The 19187-nt window shown below is 35.1% G+C and overlaps 1 protein-coding gene across 2 annotated transcripts; it reads left to right on the top strand.

The window, feature by feature from the left end:
• Nucleotides 1-1010: 1010 nt before the first annotated feature.
• Nucleotides 1011-13586, top strand: LOC140879870 (RNA demethylase ALKBH10B). Of its 2 annotated transcripts, XM_073283816.1 has the most exons (9): nt 1011-1883; nt 2440-2496; nt 3341-3430; nt 3822-3931; nt 4462-4579; nt 11609-11728; nt 11872-11984; nt 12071-12225; nt 12589-13586. In XM_073283816.1, the coding sequence occupies exons 1-9, from the start codon at nt 1367-1369 to the stop codon at nt 13286-13288; spliced, it is 1980 nt and encodes a 659-aa protein (XP_073139917.1). In that variant the 5' UTR covers nt 1011-1366; the 3' UTR covers nt 13289-13586. The 2 variants fall into 2 exon arrangements, with proteins under 2 accessions (XP_073139917.1, XP_073139918.1); XM_073283817.1 differs by lacking the exon at nt 2440-2496 and having other exon boundaries at nt 1015-1883.
• Nucleotides 13587-19187: the final 5601 nt, after the last annotated feature.

Genomic DNA, 19187 nt, shown 5'->3' with positions numbered 1-19187 from the left:
GGAAATCTGTAAAATTCACACAATGCACGAAAATTCAACACAACCACTAAATCAAACAATAGCTCGATTGAAAATTTTAAAACATAAACTCATTACTACAAGCTGTGACAGTCATTTTCTTGCCCAAAAATTAAGAAATTTCAAATCAAAAATCTAACTTTTGAATCTTTGAAACAATGACTGTGAGCACACAAATATTAACAATTTTCTTCACCTCAAGTCAAGGCAGATCTACATCATTGCACAAGTCGACACAGATTTAGAACATTGTGGTAGGTGGATTAATTGTTTAGGGTTGAGGGAGAAAGTTGTGGAGAATCAGCAAGAACGAGAAAAAGTACCTGATGATCGTTCTCAAATTTCTTTTTTTTTAAGGGTAAAGTGTAGTATTGGGTTTTACATGAAATTGAAGACATTTTCGTAAATTGGACTGAAATAAAAAGTCGAAACGAGTGAAAAATCATGAATGGTAACGTGGAGACTGAAAAATTTGCCATCAGATATTTATTTATCGTATCCCGTTCGTCTAAACTAGGGGTGCAAACGAATCGAATCGAGCTAAATTATGGTAAAATTTTAAGGCTCGAATTCGGCGAGTTCGAGTTCGAGCTTGATTCAAAGCTCGATAATTTCAAATATTTTGGCTCGAGCTCGGCTCGAAATGAAGTTCGAGTTCGAGTTCGGCTCGAAATATTCGAACATATTCGTGAACTATTGCTCGGATATTATGGTTCGAAAAGCTCGAAATGTTCGAAAAGATTCGAAATGTATATATATTGATTATATAAGTATATTATATTAATTAAATGTTAAGGCTCGCGAACTATTCGCGAATGATCGAACAAAATAATTTTGGTTTGAGCTCGACTTAAAAAAGAGTTCGAACATGTTCGAATTCGGCTCGAGTTCAATAAGTTCAAATACGTATCAAATATTTATCGAGTAGACTCAAAAAAATCGTGAAGCTGTTCGGTTCGATTGGACCTGTAGTCTAGACGAATAATCCAATCAAATAAAAATAATAATATACAAGAAAACAGACGGATCAGAGAGGTTACTCAAAGGCGAAAGCCACCAAAAAAGACCACATTATTCACGCGTGCTTCACAAGCCAATTTTCCTAATTCAATTCCCCCCTCCTCACGTCACTCTCAGATCTGAAAATCCACCACCCAGCTCGGATTTTCGCCACCAAATCCCACCGTTTTTACCCATCTACCTTGTTTTCTCCAGATCTGATCCACATTTAACCAATGTGCTGAGCCTTAATCATCCGATTTCGATCACGTACTTGTTTCGTATATGTTGCGATAATTACTGTTTGTTGTTGGGACACAGTTGACATTGTGTTTGTTATACGGTTTATATGGCAATGCAATCAGGGGTAGTGGTTGTGCCGGAGAAAATCCCGTGGTACCACCACCATCAGCATCCGATGGATGAGAAGGAAGGGTTCTTGATGTGGCTGAGGGGAGAATTTGCTGCCGCAAATGCGATTATAGACGCGCTCTGCCACCATCTGCAGGCGGTGGGGGAGCCGGCGGAGTACGATGGTGTGATAGGGTGCATTCAGCAGAGGAGGTGTAACTGGAATGCGGTTCTGCATATGCAGCAGTATTTCTCTGTGGCCGACGTGATGTACGCGTTGCAGCAGGCGGGGTGGACGCGGCAGCAGAAGGTGATGGGGTTTGAAGGGGGTGCGAGGAAGGAGTACAGAAGAGGAGGGAGGGGGCATAGAGGAGGTGCGGAGGCTCATGGTTTCGGAGGCGAGGTAAATGGGAAGGCTTGGAGTGCACACGTGAAGAGTAACGTTAACGCGAATGGAAAAGTGAGGGAGGAAGAGGTTTTGGTGGGAGGGAAGACTGAAGAGGATGAGAACAAAGGTAAGAAGACAAAGTTGTTTTCTTTTGTTCTTTTATTGAAATTTAATATGCAAAAATCTCTCATGATTGTGTGCTGAATATTATGGTTGGTAATTGGTAATGAATAACCATAATTATTATTTTCCGTTAACTATTTAATTTAATTGCTGACTTAATTTCCATTTACCATTACTTAATTGCGGTAGTTTTTCGGATTGTAGCTTAGTGGGAAGCTAATAAGTTTCCAAATTGGACGAGCTTCGGTTATTTTTATTTTTTCTGTTTACATGTATATTTGCATTTATTTGTCAATTACAACTGCGTGATGGCCTCTTGGTGGCAGAGGTATTATTTGGCAATCACTTATTTATGTTTCCATTGGAGCAGGTTGGCATTTGTGATTAGTCTGTGTATTGCGTTATCACAACATGCAAAAAAATCGTTTCTGAAATATTTAAAAAATTAGACTATTAAATAAATTCGCAAATAATTGAACATGGACAAGATAAACATTTCATTCGACCACAAGTTCTGGCAAGAAAGGACTGAGTTCCTTGTTCTAATGTGGTTACCCAAGGAGTTTGCACCATGGTGAGGGTGGAAAAGCTTTGGAAGACATACGGAACAAATACAGGCAAGCCCCTAACCTTGAGAATTTTCCATTGACTTGGGTGCTTTTTTCAGTATCCTGGGAAAAACTTTTTTTTAATGATTTGTATAATAGGAGTTCACAATAAGTTGTGTTGCTTTCACTCAAGCCTGTCAAGCTCGAGCTCTTTTATGATCATGCTTGGACTATAGCTTCAAGTATCATTCTTTGAAATTGGGTAAACATGGTATTTTTTAGTTATTGCTTTTTGCTGTCTGTGGTGGTATTATTTTATTAATAAAATTACTTGTTTTAAAACAATTACATATATAACATTATTAAAAACAATAGCTAGAAAAAACCATATATCTAATGTTAATGACCTCAAGTTCAAGGGTAAGTTCCTCTTATGAGCTCAAGTGCCAAGCTCAAGCTTGATCCATAAGAACAAGTTCTTGGCAACTTGGACCCATACGTGTACGTGGTTGATAATCAAAGCGAAGTGCTCACCTGCTGATATAAAAGAAGTTATTTGGGATTGCAACATGGATGCTAAAAATTAAACTTGATTATGATTATATGCAACTGAACGGTCCTTTATGGTTTTGTCTGGCTCACCTTTCCTCTGTTGTGATTGCCTTTTTTATTTTTCTAAAGAGATTGGGATAGCAAAAACCTAATTATTTGAAATTTTAACTGGATGAAATTGATATATTTGTTCAAGGTTTTCAAACTTGATCATATCTCCCTTCACACCAAAAGAGAAAATAGTCAAGGGAAAGGGAGCAATACAGTGAGGTTTCACTTGAAATTTACTACTTCGAGAATTACTGTGCCTGGCGTGAGAGGATCTTTTGACCAATCTTGTTGCTTATCCATGATTTGACAGAACTGGATGAAAAATCTGAAGTGAATAGCTCAAAGAAGAATCAGGAAAACGCACAGGGAGCTGGTGCTCAGGTGGAAGACAAAGGAGAAGGTGTGTTATCAAGATTTTTTCTTGCCCTATAGGCCATGGTTCTTTCCACTTCTGCTTTATTGTTTTAGAGGTCCTAAACTTTTAGTTTCATGCAGGACTGGTTGGTTCCTTTGGTTTGTAATATATTAATTTGAGTGTGACTTACTAACATGAGCACAGCTAGGCTAGACATTGTTAGTTATTATGCGTGATATCTCTTTTTTGTGATAACATATTCAACTGAATTTTTCTAAAGCTTGATCTGTTTTCAAATAGGAATGGAATAATGGAGTTTTTGACATGATTACAAAATGCAAACATCTGAAAAATAAATTTTCATATGTGCGAGGAAATTTCCCAGCTAAGTTTGAGGACTAAGGCAGTTTTTTGTCTTGTTTGCCTCCTTTCTCAGGGTCTAGCAATGTGGATGAAGCTGGAGTACTTCAGAAACTGCCAGAGAAACATAATCTTCAAATCTGTCCAAAAACTTTTGTTGCCACTGAGATATATGATGGTGAATCGGTAATTAGTTACATCCCAACGTTTTTGGCCTAATTACAAATAAAAAATCCTCCAAAAACCAAATCAAATAATTTTAATCTTGAAACATGTTCCCCTAATTTTTACCCTGCATGTCAACGACGAGTGATTCTTGCTGGCAAAAACTGATGGTTAATTTGATTAAGAACAACTAAGTTTTAACTAGAAAATTGGTTAACTTAATTTGCAAAATCTTTCAAAAGCAATAATTCAAATAACAAGACCATCTAATGTTTTATTTTTTAATGTTTCATAAGCTTTATAATAATTTAATAATAAAATATTTTGATATTTTTTTCTATCAAATAAATCAAGGGTAGCATAGGAAAATAATACTAAGTTTCAAGGGACACTAGTGAAATGGTTTTTTTTTTAGTTGAAATGCATTTTCTTGGTTTAATCTGATAGATATGATTTCATTTTAGGTGCTATTTGGTAATTTACCCTTTTTTCCCCTTAGAATATTTCTAGATTAAAGTTATTTGCTTCATGAGTTGGTTTATTTTTCACAGGTGAACGTAGTTGATGGGATGAAGCTTTTTGAAAACCTGTTCGACATATCAGAAACTTCAAGAATCATCTCCTTGGTTAATGATTTGAGAGCAGCTGGAAGGAGGGGAAAGCTGCAAGGTAAGAGACTTTTAGCCATTTATGTATCTTGATCGAATTAAACGAAACTGTGTTTTGTATTTATTTGGGTTTTTCATTTGCCTTTTAGTTCTACCTTGGATCTGTCCATCAAAACAAAAGGGCTTATATGTCCCTAATGCGAAAAAATTATGTAGGATAAAAAGCTTAATCAGCACACACAAACATCACTCTTGTGCTTATTTAGATAACAGATTTGCGAATTAATCACACCAATCATAAACTTGACTGAAAATTGCGAGCCTACTTTTTACTTTTCTGAACGTTTTTTTTCTTATCACTGGTGTGTTCTGGTCGAATAAAATTGGTTTTTGGCTTCATTACTCATTAACAGAAGAAAAAGGATATTGTCCGTGACTCTGTGTAACACTCAATGAATGGCTATGTGCATGTATTTCCAGTTTTATGTGGGACTATTAGGATCCAAGTTATATTGCTTTGATTTCTTTATGTTTTACCAATCAGTAACATAACAGTGTATGTGATCTTGGATTATGATGGAATGGTTAGAAAATACTAATTAGCACTTTTCCTTTGATTTGAAAAGGAAGCACTAAGGAAATAGTTGCGCAAATACGGTTAAAGTGATATATTTAACAATCAAAATTGATTCATTTTCTTGTTTCATCATATTCAAGCACATTATAAATTGTATAACTTGATAATTATCTACCTAGAAAATCTACACGGGAATCAGCTTCAATTTATATTGATTTCCTGTGGAATTTCCTCAGTAAAATTCAGGATAAAAACATATTTGTCCCCTCTTCAATTATTCATTCTTTTGCAATCACGTGATGACTGATTCGACTTTACTTCTGGCTGGTTTGAAAGGACAAGAATGGATAAGTCCCTGGTAACTTTTTAAACTGCCTCGATTGTCACAATTGAGTTAGAAAATCTTTCAGCATAAAGAATTTTAAGATCAAACACTGAACTAGCGGGTGGGAAGATTATTTGGATATGATTCGATGGCTTATCCATCTCCTTGTGACTTTATTTATAAATCATATGTTTCTTTTCTGGCAGTAAATATTCTAATCCTGGTCTATACCTTTTAAATATCATAGGATTGCCAAATTCATAATTTATAGCTAATAAAAACATGAGTACTGTGTTGAACCCATTTGAAGTATCTTTTCATTTTGCCATTTCCTAAATAATACCGGATTTCATGTCCAATCTTTGCTCGATCGTTGTTTCCATACGTTTTTTTGCTTAAAATTTGTTATTTGGTACTTTCCGTTAATCAATTTCACTTGTTCTTGTGTCTCATTGCCATATCATTGCTCTTGCTCCGTTTTAAAAAAGTACAGATTAAGCGTGAAATATGAATTAAAGTTTCGATTCGAGGAAAGCATGGAAAATTAGACCATGGATCTGAAATGGCAATAGGGTAAACAAGATCAATAAAGAAGATGATGCTGAATTAGAAATCGAACAAAGAGCAATACAATTAGAATTATTACAGAGAATTATTAGTATTCGTGATTGCGAGATTTTTATGATTTTTAGAACTTTAAAATGCATGTATTAAATTTTGTATGTTATTTAATTTAGGTTGACCGCATTAAGCATGGAAAAACTCTGAAAGGTACCTAAAATAAACCATGGGTCTGAAACGGGCAATAGGGTAGACAAGATCAATAAAGTAGATGATGTTCAATTAGAAATCGACAAAGAGCAAGACAATTAGAATTATTACAGAGAATTATTAATATTCGTGATTGCGAGATTTTTATGATTTTTAGAACTTTAAAATGCATGCATTTAATATTAAATTTTGTATGTTATTTAATTTATTGATTGACTTGATAAAAATAAAAGTATATTAAAAGCTAAAACCGTTTTTTCACTCTTAATATCATATGAAACTCGCCTAAGCATGACTATAATCTTTTGTCACTCTTCGTGCTTTTTAGAACCTTGCTCTTGCTTCCTTGGTCATTAGTTTCTTTCCTTTGTAATTCATTATGGTTTGAAGGATCATAAAATTAAATAAAGAAGAACTAAGAAGAGAGAAGGGATTCTTGAGTTTTCTACTATAAACTCTGGATCACTCCTACCTTTCCTTGTTTGTCATTTGAATCGTCTTTGATGTCCAATGGTTTTATTGTGTGTATACTGTGACGTCCCGTATTTCTCATTCATGCTTCTGAAAATATGATGCTGAAAATGTGGAATACCTTTATTTATTTGTAAAGACAATAACGTTTGTCATGCTCGCAAGTGTAATAATACCATGGATGAAATTAAATTCATTCAAATGGCTCAAACATCTCATGACTCAAAATTTGTATAAAATATCCTTGAACAAAAAAATGCTAAAATTCGATTAACAAACGATTCTCATATGGGCATGTTTGACATAAGGTTCTTGGACAACCATGCCATGCAATCCTCTCGTTTGCTCGACTACTCAGCCTCATGACCATCCTTTTAAATCAATAACTTCTTCATTTTCATATGCACCACATAATGAGTCTAAAAACTCAACAAGCATAATCAAATAATGAATACACGATAAAATCATAAAACGTGATCAAAACATAAGAATAAAAAATCTCTTCTTCGGGTGATGAATTACATGCAAATGTGGCAACCATTAAAGCACATTCATCGAGTCCATGATCATGTAAATAGTTGTGCAACCTAAGTATATCATTTTGTACAACCCATAGTAGCCGAAGCCAATATGCGCACCATTCCATACTAACCGAAGCCAATATGCACATCGTCCATTCATTGTTTGGAAAGACACTCTCGGAGCTCATCTCGGGGCACCAATCTCGTACTGTCACCACAAGTACACATAAACATCAAAATAACATTTTCATGCTATCATATCATTATCATTCATTTCATGCTCATCCACATTCGTATGTGAAAATCATTTATGCCATTTATAAGAAAAGTATACACGTCCCATAAATTCTTATAACAACATGCTATCATTCATAAAATAACTTTCATGGATAGAAATACTTAAATCATAATGTATAACGTATAGTTATCGATTCACGTAAGTCGTTCTCCATGTTATCAAGCACACAAGACCATAGTTGTTAAAGGCGAGCGCACCAGGCGACAGCTCTGTCCTAGGCGCAACTTTCTGGGCTCGCCTTTGAAGCCCACTGAGGCACGCTTTAAGCGCGCCTCGGTTCTTTTCTCTGTTTTTTACATTTCTTTTCTATTTTTAATGTTAACATAATAAAAAAAAAGCCTATCAAACCCTAGAATAAAATAAATGAGCTAAGGAAAGTTATATATTTTCCCTTTTTTTAATTTAAAGAACATTTAATTGAGGTTCCATTTCCCAAAATATTTTGAAAATTACAAAAAGTCTACTAGTAATAGGATTTCTTAACTACACACAACATTCTAAAAATAAAATCTTAGTATTCTAGATTAGAAAATTAAAAATTGTGCAGAAATATGAGAAAAATGAAATATTTTTTTAAAGCTTTCTTAAAGAATATGCACTTTACAACAAAATACTAGTAGTAGATAAATATTTTTTGTGATATGATATATTTTTCTTTAGCTTAATTATTTCAATAATAGTGTTTTTATCATAAAATAGCATTAAATAAATATAGTTTTCTGAAAAATTAATGGTGTGTCTTACTTCGATAAGGCGCGCGCCTCGCCTTGCGCCTCAGGCTCCAGGACCCCTTTGCGCCTTGCGCCCTTAACAACTATGCACAAGACCACAATCGGACCCTCACATGCATGTTAGAACACTTAAATTTGACAAAAAAAGTACCAAAATAACTGACATACCCATGCGGGGGCACACCCTAGTGCCCTTCATGTGGGTCACATTTTAAAGATTTTTGGTGACCCACGTGTGTGTACCCTTTCCCCACACTGGTACCCACGCGGGGGGGCATGCCCGCGTGCCTTCCAGCGTGGGTTGCCCAGCAACCTGCGCAACGGAAATTTTAGAAAATGCACGCACACACGCCCGTTCAAACGCATACACACGCCTAAAATTCGACATCTCCCATGGAATAATAAACCTAAAAAATACAACATAGAACCCTTCTAACAACTCATCACCAAGATTTGGAATCCAAAGGCGCATCAAACTATTCTGACGTAAAAAATTCAGAATTTTGACTCTTTGAAACCCTTGCTTCCAAGACATACTCACAACTCGACAACTCGTCGAGAACGGCTTGCACTTCACGGATACATGCCTTCATACATCATTCATTTTTTTTAAAAAAAAAGGATTCCTGTCAAGAAAATATCATATATATATATTAGAATACACACATCAATATCAAAATAGCTGCTTGGATAGTGGTTCAAAGATTGAATAAAACTTGCCTTCTTGTTTGGTATGGAAATTTGAACTCCGGGAATACGACCGTAGCCTTCACAAGATCAAACAACGCACAAATATATGAAAACTTAGAGAGAATTTTGAAACCTAGGGAGAAAAGGAGAAGTGGCGGCTGCTGAAACTTGAAAAGAGAGAAAGTCTGTTCGTCGCCGGAATTATACCCATACCTGAAAACATTAAAACCAACACTTTGCATAAAAAAAATTCATGCTTTAAAAATTTAAACACATAATTTCATAATAATAAATAATTAAAACACATCTCGTGAGTGGATTCGTGAATTCCGGCATTACATATACAGAGTGGTTTGAGTTTATGGAGTGGCAACACTCTCCTCATTTTCTATTTGTAGGAAAACATATACTGAAAAATGATATACCCTTCTAACCAACAATTCCATTTTGTAGTCTGTGGATTGAGATTCTAAACTTTGTTACCAGAAAAATATTGATTTGAATCCATGTGTAGGTTGCATGGTATCACAATATTTGATGGATTAGTTTAAAGTTTGCATTTAGATTCAAGGAAAGGTCGAAATATACAGGATTACACAGTTTTTTAAATAATACAGGAAGTTGAAGTTAGGAAAATTAAAATGGTCTTCACCAGGAGACTAAAGTTAAACATATATGCCATACACAAAAAATTGTTTAAGTTAGCAGAGAATATTTTATTCTAGAGATGCCACTGAAGAAATTCAATGAGTCGGAGTAAAAATTAACAAAAGGCATAGACTGGTAACACCTCTTTTTCCAAGAAAATTGGAAAATTAAGTAGCACATGGTTGGGGTTTATATTATTTGTTGCTCAAAATTTCGAGAGTATAAATTGATGCTTGTTATTTGAAATTGTGTTTGTTAGTTTTGGAAAAATGAATTAAGCTTTAAAATTTGAGTTTGTTAGGTGGATCTATAGTTCTTTTGGGAAATGACGTAGAGCTACGGCGAGAAAGTTAGCAAAACTGGATGAAAATAAGTTTTTTTTGTCACAACGATGAAAATAAGTTACTGACAAGCTTTGGAGTGGGGAAATGCTATTGAAAAGCCAAACTATGAAAACCTCAATGTTCTATTCCGGAACAGGCAATGACTAACAATTTTGGCATCATTTGGAATGTGTTTTCAGTGCAAGGAAAATCCGAAATGGCTATTGTATAGTTTAAATTTAAATGTGTTCTGCTATGGGATTTTATCTAATCTTTACGAAAGCTTTGAGGTGTGCTGATCCCAACTTTTAAGCTTGTGCAAACTAATAAATGCAAATATCTTACCTCAATCTGGCAGGACCATTTTGGATGCTTTGAACTATTGAGTAGAGCGTTGCCCTACCATAGTTAGCTACAATTTTTGTGCAAGGGTGAGAAAAACATATATATACCTATCATCTATGTACTCTTGAGTAGTTAAGAATCCAAGTATTTATAATATACATTAACATACTAGTAGCTAGGTTGGTTAAGTTTGCAAAAAATCACTGAGTCAACTACTTCTGTAACTTTAAAAAAAAAGCATTTTGTCATGATATACAATCTTATTTATGATTCACATGTCGGTTTACATTGGCTTATTAGCTAACCAGCCACTGGAAACAGTAGTGCTTAATATATTTATGGTAATAGAATTATGATATGTTAATATATTTCTGTTCTGTAAAAATTATTGAAATTAATATTAAGAATTGAACTATGAAACGGTGTGATTGTAAAACTGTACTGTAAATTTCGTTATTAAATTTCGTAGTAATACGGTTGAGAAATTCTCTTTGAAGTGCGAATGTAAGATATATATGTATTTTTGTTTAGCAAACATATTTAAAGCAAGAGAGGATGTGAAATGTGGGGTTCCGTTTCATGGTGGTGGTTGGGGGTTGAATGGTATAATCTAACATTTTCTATTGAACAAATCTGGAAAATGTGGCTTCACTTCATTTAATCATTCAAATGATCTCGAATGGTTTCTTACCTAGGATGGATTGTTTACAAGATAAGCACTTAACATTATCAAAATCTATAACTAGTTGTAAAAGTAGGACTCAAATCTTAAACCATACAATAGTCCAAGCACCGTTCTGATCATTCTCCCATTATTGATACACATCAATTCCCCTCCCAATAATACCAACAAGCAACTTATTGGAAATTTGGAATCCTTGACTTAGATATCATTTGTAGGGCTGAGTACTTGCAAACCAAAAGCTTTAACTAGTGGTATAGGTGTGAATCAAATCTTTTAAGTCTTGCAGCAGCCTACGTGACACATTTAGATCTTTCTTCTAACGGAGGTAACTGGTACTCTTTAGCAACGAATACCTTCTGTAGCTAGCACTGTTTTCCTTTTTGTACGTACTTGTGAGAAATTTGTGTTGTCTATTTCCATCCTATCTGAATGCAGCCAAATAAATAATTTTTCCATAATGTTAAATGCTCATTGGATATTGAAGCTTGTTTGATATTGTTGCACAATAATGTTTAGTTCGAGAATATTTTGATTTTTCTTTGTGTTACAGAAGTGTGAAAGATTTGAATAGACTATGTTTTTGTTTAATGTAAGATTCTTTGTCAATTAATAATTTATTTTACTCTCAATTGAAGCAAATGCTTCATGTTTGGGTGCAGTTCGTTTATGTGTAGAGTTTTGTAGATAATCTTTGGTTTTATCCAGGCCAAACTTTTGTCATCTCAAAGAGACCCATGAAGGGACATGGAAGAGAGATGATCCAGTTAGGTGTTCCAGTTGCAGATGCACCTCATGAGGATGAAGCTACTACTGGAACCTCTACAGGCATGTTGAAAGAACAAGCAAATTATTTAGCGATTTCTTTTCTTTTTTAGGGGGTTGGCAGAATTGGGTCAGAGTGCTCACTTCCTCGTCACCATCCCCTTTTTTTTGGACACATTTACTAGAATTTTGAACAAATTTTGCAGATCCTAAACCAGAGCCGATTCCTGCCTTGCTAAATGATGTTATTGAGCGGTTACTAACTGTACAAGCTATAAGTGTAAAGCCAGACTCCTGTGTCGTAGATATATTTAACGAGGTTGCACCAGATATCTTTACTTTCAAGAATTTGATGATTTGCTAGCTGAGCCCGGGCAGATCTAACTTGTTTTTTCATACTTCAAGGGTGATTACTCACAGCCTCATATCTGGCCACAGTGGGTTGGAAGGCCTGTGTGTTTACTGTTCTTGACCGTTTGTGAGATGTCTTTTGGTAAGGTAATAGCAATGGACCATCCGGGGGATTATCGAGGTGCTCTAAAACTTTCCCTTTCTCCTGGGTATGCCAGCTTTCTTTCTCCTTGAGATTACCATCTTAAATTATTATTTTACCTTGTATACTTGAACAAATAATGCAATCCTTGGTTTTACAAAGATCTACCTTGAGATTTGGTGTTCTTAGTTAGATTGAAATGTTCTGTGACTACACATGCTGATCTCGCAGTTAGATTTAAATGTTCTGTGACTACACATGCTGATCTCCTTCGTTGGTTTATTCATCATCAAGTCTGTGTGTTAACACAACATTTCTTTTGTTTACTATCATGGAACATTTCTACACTACATTTGTGTTTTCATTCTTGTGACAAGCAACCTTGAGATTCTCCTGTTACGTAAATGGTTTTAATTCTTTTTATGAGCAGATCCATTCTTGTCATGGAAGGAAGATCCGCTGATTTTGCCAGACATGCCATATCTTCCAAGCGGAATCAGCGAATACTTGTTATGCTGACAAAATCCCAATCAAATAAGTATCCTTCTGGAGAAGTTCATCGTTTTCCTTCTCCACTCGCACCTCCATATTGGGTCCCACCACCTAGCAGATCACCAAGTCACATACATCCGGTGGCTGGGAGACATCTTGGGTCCATTCCAACTGCTGTTGCGCCACATACTGCAACTGGTCATCCTCGTTTGACCCTGCCAAATGGCGTCCAGCCTGTATTTGTTCCAGCCCCTATTGCTCAAGCTGTAGCATTTCCTGCTACTGTTGCTCTACCACCTACTTCTGCTGGATGGACTACAGCTCCCAGGCATCCCCCACCTCGTTTGCTGGTTCCTGGCACAGGTGTATTTCTTCCTCCACAGGGTTCTGGTAATGCATCTAATCCACCCTCGTCAACCCCAGCAACTGAAAATATAATCATGAAGGCACCACCTTTGTCAGATAAGGAGCATGCTTTGGGGCAATCAAATGGTACAAGCACCTCTCCAGAAGTTGAAAATGAATCTCCAAAGCAAGAATGCAATGGAAGCATAGATGGAACAAGAGAAGAGACAGTAATTGAGAAGCAAGAACAGGATCAGAATCTCGTTTTGGCTAAATCAACTGCATCGGTTTAGGTTAACTGGGGAATATATATGGAGAAGCTCCAAGGCGTAAAAATTTATGATTAGAGGCAGGCAGCGCACTGCAATGAGTTTAGAGAAAATGCAAAGAGCGGCAAATATCACGAGTTACGCGTTACACACTTCCAGTAGGGCAAAGGGAGAAAGTACCCTTGTTTTTTGGCATTAATTGTTGCCTTTTACTCGGCACATTTTATTTATTCACGCGATGAGCTCTTTTTGATGTTGGATTATATAGTAGTTTCCATCTCTTACAATTTTCAGCAATATAGTAGCAGTACTTTTTTCTCAACGGGCTTATTTTTCTGTGAAGACATAGGATGTTTAGCTCATGACTATGCAGGTTTTAACACGCTTTGATTCTTGCAGTGGTTCTTTGTTGTTCTTGACCCTTCACCGTAGCTGAGGGCTCTCACAGGCCCGAACCTGGCATGAGGAGAGCGAGTCCACCACTCGCGCGCTCGCCTCAGGCCCAGGTCCAAGAGAGGGCCCAAAAAATATATAGAATATTGTTATTATTATATATGACCCATAAAATTTTTAACTGCTGTATTTTTGCCCAAAAAAGGCCCAGGTCTAGGGAGAGGCCAAAACAAACATATAATTCTATTATTATCGTATGCGGCTCAGAAATTTTTTTACCGTCGTAACAAAAAAAAACCTGTTCTTTGTCCTCCCTTCTTCATCGTCTACAGTCTATCTTTCTCCCCAAATAACAGTTTCAATCGCATCCCTTGATAAATCATAAATGTTAACTGGTGAACAACTATTGGGTTTCAAGACTTTCGTCACTCTTTAGCATTATTGATTCTTTGATTAGATAGACCATACACGGTATTTATTTTTTACTTTTTCCTTTCTTTCCTTTTTTTTTGTTTTTTTTTAGGAATTTTTGTTATATATTTTATTCATAGGCGTGATTAGGGTTCAGTGTAAGAAATTAAATATCTTCAGACTTCAATATGTGAATTCAATTTCCTGAATATCGTGTATTGTCAAATATGGTGGTTATTTTTATCAATTTTTTATGCACTTGGAAGAATTATACAATTTTATAGTTTTATAATCGTAAATTTATATCTACTGTAGCCAAAATGGAACAAATCGTTCCTTAATAAAATAATTTGTTCCCATTTACGATTTTTTAATCATTATTTAAGTGATTATTTAGAAACATTTTAGTTTATTATTTATACATTATATAGTTTTTGAACATTGTATGTTTTTTTGTATACTTAAGCCTATAGTATTTTGCATTTTTAGTGTTGAAAGATTCTCTTTAATAGTTTTAAAAATTAAAATATTTTTTTGAGGGGTCCAAATTTTAAGTTGGACTCAGGCCCTAAAATTTGTAGGTACGGGGTTCTGCTGGTAGATTTGTGCAAATTTTGGCTTAAGAACTGTATGATTTGTGATGGTGGCCTGTGTTTATGCGAACGCTGAGACTGGACTACACAGAGACATGATTGATTCACTCGAAGCTAGAGTTATTGCAGCAAGTTCATGACATTTGCTAGTGAGATATAGTTAACTGGTGGGGTCAAGCTCGGTAGGCCTGAAGTTTCTGATAATGATCGAGTCGAAGAAAATTGAAATATCATTTGGCGGCTTTGGGGTGTTATGGAGCCGTACCATTTCGGTTTAAGTTGTTTTGGAAGTAGAAGTGCGAGAGTAGGTCTTTTGAGTTGGCTTATATAACCCTAGGTCGGATATGGTTCTTTGAAGTTTGAAGGTTGAAGGTTGAAGCTCTCTCGGGTTACTAATTGTTAATTGAACTTTTTATTTGATGATTCTGATGGATGTTAGTTTATAATATTAGTATCATTAAAGTTGGTATAAATTCACATCACTAATTGTAATAAACACAATCTCATAACCACTGTTTTATCATTTGGTCGCACATTCTAAAATTGTTTTTTTTTAACCCAGTTAAATGAAGTTAGACTTTTTTTTTTTTTTTAATAAATGAAGTTAGACTTCTAAACTTGTATAAATAAGTTTGCTAGATCAAAACTTTGAGTAGGACTCCAGAACATTTGTATAGTTTTGCTATGGCAAATTGAATATAGTCAATTTGTCTATCTAAACAATTTACAATAGATTGCAATAATTGCAAAGATGATAAGTATTTTAATATTTTTTAAAAATATGTATGGTTGACTATACATGGGTATGCAGACTAGGGCATTAGGCAATGTGAGTCTGATTTTTTGTTCTAGCGTTTCTCAGGGGTAGAACACGGTAGGTCATTTTTAACTCATTACATTATTTTCGTGTAGGTTTGTAATAAAAAAATACAATTTTTGTCTCAAATACAAAACTCATTTCAACTTATATATTTCATTTTTTGCTATAAAAGAATATTTCAGAATATTCTCTACTTTTTCATTTACCTCAAATATTTTATTTCAACAAAAATACATTCCCTAACAAATGTTTTTCGGTAGATTATTTTGGAGTGTTGATGAATTTTTCTCTATCGTTGGACTACAAAAATCTAAGTCGTCTCTTTGTAGGGATTTACGTATGTAAATATCATTTAGTATATGGGATGCGATAAGTGAAGAATGAGTAATAAAAGTGACGGAAAATTATAATTTTAGTCATGTAAGTTGGTCCGCTTTTGGTTTTAATCTTATAATTTTTCAAATTTTGGTCTTAGTCCAGTAACTTGGATTTTTTTTTTTAGTTTTGGTCAATTTTTAATCGAAAGATACTAAATCAATCAAAATATTACTTATTCGGCAGCTCGTTCTCCTACAAGACTCGTGTAGTTAGAACTAAGTTTATATTACACATATGAAAATATATCTAATCAAAATAACAAAACAACAATGTTTTCCCCTGAATTGTGGATATTGGGTGTCGTTTGTTTTTTTTATTTACTTTTTCTCTTTATTTTTACGTGATGAATTTTAATTTGTGTGACATATGGTTAATTCTTGTCAAATGAGATATATGGAGAGTATCATTGTCAAATAAGTAATATTCGATTGATTTATTGACTTCCGATAAAAAAAAAAAAAAAAAGGGACAAAAACCCGCATCTAAATTCTTGAAAATGTCTAAAAATACGGGACGTCGCATAATGTGTCCAATAGATTTCTTCAATTTTTTAAAAATTCAAAAACGCAAAATAAAGGTAGTTTTGCAAAATGGACATCCAAGAACTGAATAGAAAACTCACCATGTTCATACACTCTCTAATATGCCTGGATTTTTCACAATGAATTTTTATGAAATGCAACACCACAATTGCAGTATGCATCACAACCTATTGGTTCAATTCCATTGCAAACTAATGAAAAATAAAACTGGCAGAACTTTTACATACTACCATCTATTTATCCAACCTACCTCATGAGAGACAAAACACAAAAAAATACAAAATAGTGCATATATTAGTTGAAAAGAGTATAACAAAATATTCAAATCCATGACAACAAGAAATAAGAGTCACTAAATAAGTTGGGCTAGTACATGACTCACTAACAAAATGAAATATGATAACATAAAATGAAACATCCTAAAAGTACTACTGATTTTTTTTTTTTTTTTTATCTCTATCTCTAATTATAAAATAATGAATATAAAAATATATGCAATACATATATATATATACATCATACTTAAAAATAACTTTTCTTAATTTAATATGCATCTACACGATAAACATAAATAATAATAAAAGTACAAGCATGCAACTAAATACCTAACATTAATTACTAAATAATCATTTATAAAAATTTCCATAATAAAATGCCTAAATAATATCTCTTTCACAAAAATCCATGAAAACTTAGAAAATAAATACTTAAATCTAAAATCCATCCATATACTAACAATCCAAAATAATAAAACATGTGCGGAAATACATATTTTATATCTCAACATAAATATCGTGATAGAGCTATGGTCACGGGTTCTAGCCGCCTGGATACTCATACGCCCTTGCCGCCAGTTGGGAACACATTAACTTCATTAACATTCCACTCACCTGCACCATTTAAATCTAGTGAGCCTAGAGGCTCAGCACGTTCTATCCTTATATAACAAAATGAAACCACACACAAGCACACATCATATAAAATACGTGAATATAAATATACGTGCATGATCTTAAAATTATATACATATAAACATGAAATAAAATAATTATACTGATTTATCATAATGCTAAACATGTATCATCATACTTAATAAATCTCATAAAATAACTTATCATGATTTCTTAGTTCTCAACAGGTCGTATCCATGTCGATGGCATCATACTAAGCGATTGATCAATCTAAAAACCAACGTACGCGGCGGTGGGGTTTCCACCTCTGTGCTGCCACTTCACCAGCCCTCTCAGCTGGATCCATAAGCTCATCATACTTATACATCATTAGGAAGGTCACCGGGCCCAGGTATCCCGGCCTCCAACCACATCACTTTCCACCTTCACTTCAACTTCCATAAAATATATTTTTCTTAACATGCATTTAATTAAATTTATCATAAAAATTCTTACATGATGCATGAACTTAAAAATTCTCATTATTTCTTTATTTCATGAAAATATTGCCCGTAAATATATATTTAATTTATTTTCTTAAAAATCATACTTATATAACTAATAAAATACATGCATGAATTAAATATATATTTACGGACCCTTTTTATTTTTCATGGACTTGTTCGAGCTGCTGACCAATAGACTTAAAGTCAAAAATTCCTAGACTGACTCAAAAATTCACAAACTGGCCCAAAAATTCTCATGGACTCCCAAGCCCATAAAAATCATTGGGCTAACTTAAATAAATTATTTAAAGCCCAAAATAAAATTATTTGGAGGCCCAAATAATTTTCTATCTAACTAATTGGCCCAAAAACCACTTAAACTAATAATTATTTAAAAATTAAAAATACCCGAGCCCAACTAGTCTAACCTGGACCCGGACCCAAATAACTTGACCCATGACCCAAAAACCCAACCCGGACCCCAAAGACCCGACCCGGACTGCCCTAAACCCTAAAACCCGAACAGCCCCCCCTTACCATGCCCTTGGCCGTGAGCAGCAGGCCTTCATGGCCTGCTGCCAGACGGATCCAACCACCCCTTTCCGGAGCAACTCCATCTACACCTAGAAGACTTTAAGACGTTTCCAGAAAGCCAAAAACCAGCCCAAACGGAGTCCTAACAAAGGAGAACGAACCAAAACAAAATCTACCTAATTTTGCTCGCGTGCTGCGCGTGACGCCGGACTTTCGGCCGTTCGGCCGCCCCACTCCGGCCACCACCGGCCGGAGGAACACCTGTACTACCTTTCAATTTGTCTTGCGGTTCTAACCCAACTGGAATCACCCTAAAACACGCCCTGTGGACCGAGAATGAGTCAATCTCCCAAAACTGCTCATCCTACGCGCACAGCCCTATACCAGCGGCTTTCATTCCTGATTCAAGCCACTTCAGACCTTTTCCACCCACCAAACCTGACCCCAAGGGACCCTAGATCGACCCCCTAACAAAGGTGCAGCAGTCCCGATCAAGTCGTGGTCAGAAAACTCGTCAACATGAGCCTTATGCATCAAAAACGTGGTTACATGTATGAATCATGAATAATATCCTTAAATTCTGAAAACACATGCATTAACAAATCATTCATAGTAAAAATCAGTGTATATGATTTAAATGGTGGCCAAGAACAGATTCGAGACGTGCCTTGTTGAAGATTTGAACAAAACGAAGAAATTGACGCGTATCGGGCTCGCCGGGACGAACGGCTTGAAAATTCCTTGCCGAAAAATCTCAAGAAAAATCGTGTGTGTTGTGTTCTCTGACATAGAACATGAGAGATGGGGAAGAAGGATGAGGGAGGCGGCTTAGAGAGTTTAAGCGTGAGATAGGGTA

This window comes from Henckelia pumila, chromosome 2 (assembly GCF_033568475.1).
Source record: "Henckelia pumila isolate YLH828 chromosome 2, ASM3356847v2, whole genome shotgun sequence".
In the NCBI taxonomy this organism is placed as follows: Eukaryota; Viridiplantae; Streptophyta; class Magnoliopsida; order Lamiales; family Gesneriaceae; genus Henckelia; species Henckelia pumila.
Note: the sequence above shows the minus strand (reverse complement) of the source record. Positions and strands in the feature narration are given on the sequence as shown.

Coding starts and splice junctions, on each gene's coding strand:
- LOC140879870 (XM_073283816.1), top strand. CDS start 1,367: ATGGCAATGCAATCAGGGGTAGTGGTTGTGCCGGAGAAAATCCCGTGG. Junction 2,497..3,340: donor GACATACGGAACAAATACAG/GCAAGCCCCTAA, acceptor ATGATTTGACAG/AACTGGATGAAAAATCTGAA. Junction 11,985..12,070: donor TCGTAGATATATTTAACGAG/GTTGCACCAGAT, acceptor TCATACTTCAAG/GGTGATTACTCACAGCCTCA.